This window comes from Tupaia chinensis, unplaced genomic scaffold (genome assembly GCF_000334495.1).
Source record: "Tupaia chinensis unplaced genomic scaffold, TupChi_1.0 Scaffold000294_5, whole genome shotgun sequence".
NCBI lineage: Eukaryota > Metazoa > Chordata > Mammalia > Scandentia > Tupaiidae > Tupaia > Tupaia belangeri.
The window spans coordinates 1,473,333-1,479,767 of NW_006159782.1; the positions used below are offsets into that span (position 1 = coordinate 1,473,333).

The following is a 6,435-nucleotide window of genomic DNA, read 5'->3' on the forward strand; positions in this document are numbered from 1 at the left end:
CACTGGTGTGTGATTTCTCACTTGCTGCCTCTCTGTCTGTCTGGCGAGCACACGTACCCTATAACAAAAACTTGTCAAAAAAAAAAGAAAGAAAGAAAGAAAAAGAAAAAAATAATAAATAAGAAAACACTGACTCTGAAAGGAAGAGATTGGTGCAAGAAAGCGTGGTTTCCAGGGTTTGCAGAGCTCACATGGAGTGGGGTGAGCGGCAGGGAGCTGCCTCCCCCCTGCTAATCTCCCAGCGCCTCATTCATTCAGAATCTCAGCTGTGTCCTCAGTGGTAGGCCCTGCTGCTGCGGGACCAGAAGATTCATAGGCAGGCTGAGACTCAGGAGGCTCACAGTCCAGGGGAAATAGAGCGGTCTTCCTCCAGGTGGCCCTGCTCGGGTATCGCAGCCTGGGCAGTGTTCTTGCCAAACTCGGCCCCAGTTGGGATGGATTTTCTTCTGTTTCTCTGTCTCCCCATGGGACTAGACTGGGGGCTCCTTCAGTGTAGGACAAGATCTGATTCACCTGTGTCTGGCGCTACCCCTGCCCTAGCTCCCTCCCACCTGGCTGGGGTCTCTAGGCTCACCGAGCCAGGTGTCTGAGCCCATGAGGGCTACTGGGCAGGGCGGGTCTCTTAACCCGCTCCCCTCTGCAGTGATGATGAAGGTGAGGATGACGAGGATGAGGAGGAAGAGGAAGGAGAAGAGGAAGAGGAAGAAGAAGAGGAAGAGGAAGAAGAGGAGGAGGAGGAAGAGGAGGAAGAACCACAGCAACGAGGGCAAGGAGAGGCGTCGACCACACCCTCAAGGAAGATTCTGGACCCTAACAGTGGAGTGAGTTCTTTCTTGTTAAACAGGATCAGAGGCCTGGCCTCCTAACTACAATATCCTGGGACTTTTTTTTATGTACACGCCTGAGTTAAAAAAAAAGAAAAAAAGGGACCAGCAATTAGCATAATGGCTATGTCGCTGGACTCCCACGTAGTCGACCGCGGTTCGCTTCCCGGACCCGGTGGCTTAAAACTCAAACCAGGCGTGTGTGCGTGCATGCCCAAGATCCTGAGAGAAGAATAGAGGAGAAGGGATTGCAGCGTGGCCATCCCACCTGGGGGGTGATTTCTCGCCTTCTCTCTGTCTCTCTCTCTCTCTCTCTCTCTCTCTCTGTCTGGCGAGCGCACGCGCCCTACAGCGAAAACCTCTCCAAAAAAAAAAATTATCCCAACATAGGGATATTTGCCTCTATTTCTGTTTTTCCCGATGTCATTTATAACTTATAAAATTATATTATGCTGCTCTGTGATGTATGTTATAAAACATACAGAAATATTTTTAAAAGAACAGAGTAAAAAAATAAGCATGAATAGAAATTCTGGTATTTTTTTTCCTCTACCCACCAGTGGTTTATTTTTATGACTTTTTTTTTTTTTTAAGAAAAGAATTATTTTATTTAGCTTTATTTATTTATTTATTTAATTTGGTTAGAGAGGGACAGAGCGCGTGAGAGAGAAGGAAAGTGAGAAAGCAAGTTGCAAGATCTGGGATTTGAACTATAGTCAGCCATGTGGGAGTCCAGCGTGCTTAACCACCATGCCACCTGCTGGCCCCAACTCTTTTTTTTTTTTTTTTAAGAGAGTTGTTTTTTTTGTTTTTTTTTTTTTACTTAACTATTTATTTATTAATTCATTTGTTTTAACTTGACCAGAGAGAGGCAGAGAGAATGAGAGAGAGAGAAAGTGAGAAAGTAAGCCACCAGGTCTGGGACATGAACTGCAGTTGACCATGTGGGAGTGTCCAGCACCTTAATCACCATGCCACCTGCTGGTCCCTTAAGAGAGATTTTTGGGACCAACAGGTGGCATGGTGATTAGGGGCACTGGACTCCCACATGGCTAACTGAGGTTTGAGTCCCAGACCTGGCAGCTTGCTTTCTTGCTTTCTCTCTTTGTCTCTCTCGTTCTGTCCCTCTCTGGTCAAATTGAAATACGTAAGTAAATAAAATTTAAAAAATAATTCTTTGAAAAAAAAAGAAAGATTTTTGCTATAGGGCATGTGCACTCACCAGAGAGACAGAAAGTGAGAAATCACCCCTCGGGGGGGGGTGTGTGGCCATGCCTCAGTCTCTTCTCCATTCTCCTCTTGGGATTTTTGGGCACGTGGACACATATGCATGCACATGTGCACGGCGTGAGTTTCAAGCCTCTGGGTCCAGGACTCAAACCAAGGTCTTCTTCGTGGGAGTCCAGTGACATAACCATTATGCCATCTACTAGTCCTCTTGGTGATTTTTTTTTTTTTTTTTTTTGAGAGGTTTTTGCTATAGGGCGCGTGCACTCACCAGAAAGACAGAGAGAGACAGAAAGTGAGAAATCAACCCACGGGGTGGGAGATGGCCACACTGCAATCCCTTCTCCTCCATTCTCCTCTTGGGATCTTGGGCACGCACGCACACGCGCTTGGCGTGAGTTTTAAGCCACTGGGTCCCAGACGCGAACCGCGGTCGGCTATGTGGGAGTCCAGCGACGTAGCCATTACACTAACTGCTTGTTCCCCCCATTGGTGACTCTTAAGGATGGCCTCTCAGTCCTGAGCCTGTGGCTGGATCAGGACCTAGTTTGGGCACTTGGTGTAAGTTGCCTGGCCAGGAGGCCGGTGGCCTCAGGACTTCTGGGCCTTCACTTCATTCATCTGTATTCCTTCTGAGGTTCCTAAATAAAGGTTCTGGGGAACTTGGGGTTGGACCAGGACTCCCCACACTCCTGTTGAGTTGGACTGCTTTTATGGAAGCGGTAGTTCTGTGGTTGGTTTTGGCTCAGTTTTGAGTGCTTCTTGAGGCTCCTCTTATGTTGGCTGGCAGTGCTTACTCAGGCTGGACTCTTCTGGCAGGGTGTCGCCAGCCCTGCATGCCTCTAGAGTCATTCTGGGCATTGTGTGTCATGGCAAGGAGTCTCTTGGCCATTCTGAACTTTCAGAAATTGAGGGAGGAGGCTTGCCCTCTATCCCAAAGGCTTCTTTGGAGCAGGAGCCAGCCAGGACCAGCACCTGTGGGCCCCACCCTTGAGGAGTGGCAGCTAGAGAGGAGAAGGATTCTACACTCGGATCATGCACCGGCTGGAGTGAGGGGTGTGGGGATGGGCAAGCCGGTGGAGGGCTTGGAAATTCTACAGAGCCACCTATGCCACCCACTCCCTAGGAACCAGCTCCAGTGCTGTCCTCCCCGCCTGCTGCCGACGTCTCCACCTTCCTGGCCTTCCCCTCTCCAGAGAAGCTGCTGCGCCTGGGGCCCAAGAGTTCCGTGTTGATAGCCCAGCAGGTAATGATGCCCTCTTTGACTCCATGGCAAGGGACAAACAGGGCATGGGGGCTAAGAAGTGGGGCTGCTAATGGGAAGGGGGCTGACCTGCCCATTTGTTTTTAATGCAAACAATACAAACACATAAACAAGTGTATGTCCGTGGTGGCTGTCACCACCTCCAGCAGTTGAAGTAGTCCGTGTCCCACAGAGAATGTATTTTGGCCTGCATTCTGGTGGGACATCTTGGTGGTGACTGGAGTTAGGGGATTTTCTTTTCCTTTTTTTCCTTTTTTTTTTTTTTTTTTTTTTTTTTTTTTTTTTTTTTTGTTATAGGGCATATGCATTCACTGAAGACACAGAGAGAGACAAGAGAAAGTGAGAAATCACCCCCTAGAGGGGATGGGAACACTGCAGTCCCTTCTCCCAGGATTTTGGGAACATACGCACACATGCCTGGCATGAGGTTCAAGCTACCAGGTTCGGGACTTGAACTGTAATTGGCCATGTGGGAGTCCAGCATCTTAACCACTGTGCCATTGGCTGGCCCCTAGTTAGGAGATTTTCTTAAGACTGTTTCTGGGGACCAGCAGTTAGTGTGACGGCTATGTCACTAAACTCCCATGTAGTCAACCATGGTTTGAGTCCTGGATCTGGTGGCTTAAACTCACGCCGGGCGTGTGTGTGTGCGTGCCCGAGATCCCGAGAGGAGAATGGAGGAGAAGGGATTGCGACCTGGCCATCTCCCCTGGGGGATGATTTCTCACTTTCTGTCTCTCTGTCTTTCTGGCAAGCACATGCGCCCTGTTGCAAAAACCTCTCAAAAAAAAAAAAAAAAGGACTGTTTCTGGTGTGCACACAGCACCTAGGCTTCTCTCTGCACGCTCTGTAAGCCCAGCTGCTTCGAGAACAACTCCCGGCCCCGGGCCCCTGTGAAGGCTCCATGCTGACTGCGGGAAGACTGTCTTGCCTCACCTGCTTATTGGTCGGGTGGTGGGTTCATTGGTTTGGAGGTGATTACTGAGGGCCTGTTTTCTGCCAGGCACTGTCCTTGGGCATGATTTCATTGTTCCCTTTTGGCAACCCGAAGGGCCCTGGCACTCTTTATTTATTTATTTTTTAAATTTTACCAGAGAGGGGCTGGCAGGGGTCTGGTGATTGGTGGTTACATTGTTAAGGAGCATCTAGACAAGAAGGTGTCGGGCTCATTAGCAAAGACAGTGAGACTATTAGTCACTCTGTTTACTCCGGGCAACAGAAGGAAGCTCACAGAGGGAAGCGCTTCTGCTTCATTTCCACTGCTCTATGAAAACGGATCAGATCAGTGGTTCATCTACCACAGTGGCTAATATTTTTATAAACGCATTTTTATATTTTGGGTGTGTAGGATGTCTGTGTATATAGGGGTATAGATCTTTAGACTTTTAAGGAGCATTATAGTTTGATTTTTAGCATTATGGATTTACAGTTTTAGTAAGGGCAGAATTATCATTAGTAAGACAATAAGTTGTTTTTTTGGTTGGCCAGGGCAAAAGTAAAATTTATTTAATGTAAGTTTTTTCTTTTAGTTATTGTCTACGCAGGTTAAACAAATATAACATGACATTTAAAGATAGAGGTGCTTCTGCTTCAGTCGTGGGCTCTCTCGCTTGTGAATGTTGTTGCCGTCAGCTGGGTTACTCAGGTTAGAGTAGCAGTTGGAGACCACCGGGTCCCAGGGAGAGTGATGCGGCGGCCTAGTGCTGCCTCACTCTGACCTGTTCTTCACTCCCTGTGTGCTGCATACTGCTCTGGCCAGCCCGAGCCAGACTGAGGGGACAGCATGGCGTGAGGCAGTACCATCCTGGCCCACCAGGGGCCTGTGCAGGGGCAAGGCCTCTCTGCTTCTATCAGCAGCAGAACCAGCACGTCACCACTATGTCCCAAGCCCTGGACTCTGGCCTCTAGTGACCAGCCATTTGTCTTGTGTTCTCAGACTGACACATCTGACCCGGAGAAGGTGGTCTCTGCCTTCCTGAAGGTGTCTTCTGTGTTCAAGGACGAAGCCACCGTGAGGACAGCCGTTCAGGATGCAGTAGGTAACGTGGGCTGGAGGGGACTTTGGGTGGCTCACCCCCTTGGTGCTCCCAGGCCACAATGACTTTATTTGTGGCTGCCATGACTCCTTTCCCCCTGGGCTGATGCTGATGTAAGAACTGCAGTCGGGCATCTTCCACCTGGTCTGTCAGGTCTGGGCCGCGGCCCTGCGGGGGCAGGCTGCTTGCTGTCCTCTGTCTTTTGCAGCTGGGAGGCTGAGGCCTTTCCAGAGCCATACGGCTCTGCATCTGGGCAGGTGGGGTCGCTTCTATGTGGGAGGGCCAAATAGTCAAGCCCATAAGGCCCAAGGGACCTGGTCCTGTGGGGAGGTAAGGTGGAAAAAGCTGAGCCTTTGTCCTCACCTGGGAGCCTTACACAACCTGTACCCCCACCTAGAGCTCCCCTGTGGAGACGCCTGCTTTCTCTGTCCTTCATGAGGCTTTCTAGACTCCCTGGTCCCTCCCACAGCCTCTCCTCTCAGTCTCCTCCATGCCACTTCTCATCGCCTTCTGCCTTGTTAGTTTGAGCCTCCAAGGGTGGGCAGATCAGGCTAGGCAGAGGGGACTGTCTCAGGTCAAGGGCACAGCTCATGGAAAGGGAGAAAAAGGAGGACCACGGATGCTTCTCCTTAGGTGAGGACACTGGGGCAGCACCGAGGCAGGGGTGGTGCTATGGGAAACCAGGCTGAGAGGAGGTGGGAGTGCCCCAGTTTGTCCCCAAGAGCCCACTTTCTGACACTGGACAGGTTCGCGGGATTCTGTTTCCCGGGACGGCCTGGCACAGTCCCTGCAGGTCCCCTTCACCTCACTGAAATATCTACAACCCGCCTGCCCAGGGTGGTCGTCTGCCTTAGTCTCTGCCCACGCCGTGCAGGTGGGCATGGTGTGGGGAGGGGTCTCTACACCCACTTCGCATGGGATGCCAGGTCCAGGGAAGGGCCAAAGTGTCAGGGCCAGCCCGTCCCTGGCCCTGGCTGCCCACCCCTGACCCCATCGTCCATCCCTGTGCTTACCTCTTGATGAGGACAGGGAGGCAGGCCACAGCAAGGCGACCCGGGGGCTCTGGGTGGGCGCGAGCCCATCT

General features: G+C 50.8%; 1 protein-coding gene across 2 annotated transcripts in view; it reads left to right on the forward strand.

Moving 5' to 3' along the window:
- Nucleotides 1-6,435, forward strand: part of RANGAP1 (Ran GTPase activating protein 1) — a 36,273-nt gene that overhangs the window by 25,507 nt on the left and 4,331 nt on the right. For both annotated transcript variants that reach the window (XM_006150737.3, XM_006150736.3), the window contains exons 11-13: nt 644-821; nt 3,178-3,297; nt 5,252-5,354. In XM_006150737.3, coding sequence (XP_006150799.1) covers nt 644-821; nt 3,178-3,297; nt 5,252-5,354 — 401 coding nt within the window. The remainder of the gene's footprint in view (nt 1-643; nt 822-3,177; nt 3,298-5,251; nt 5,355-6,435) is intronic.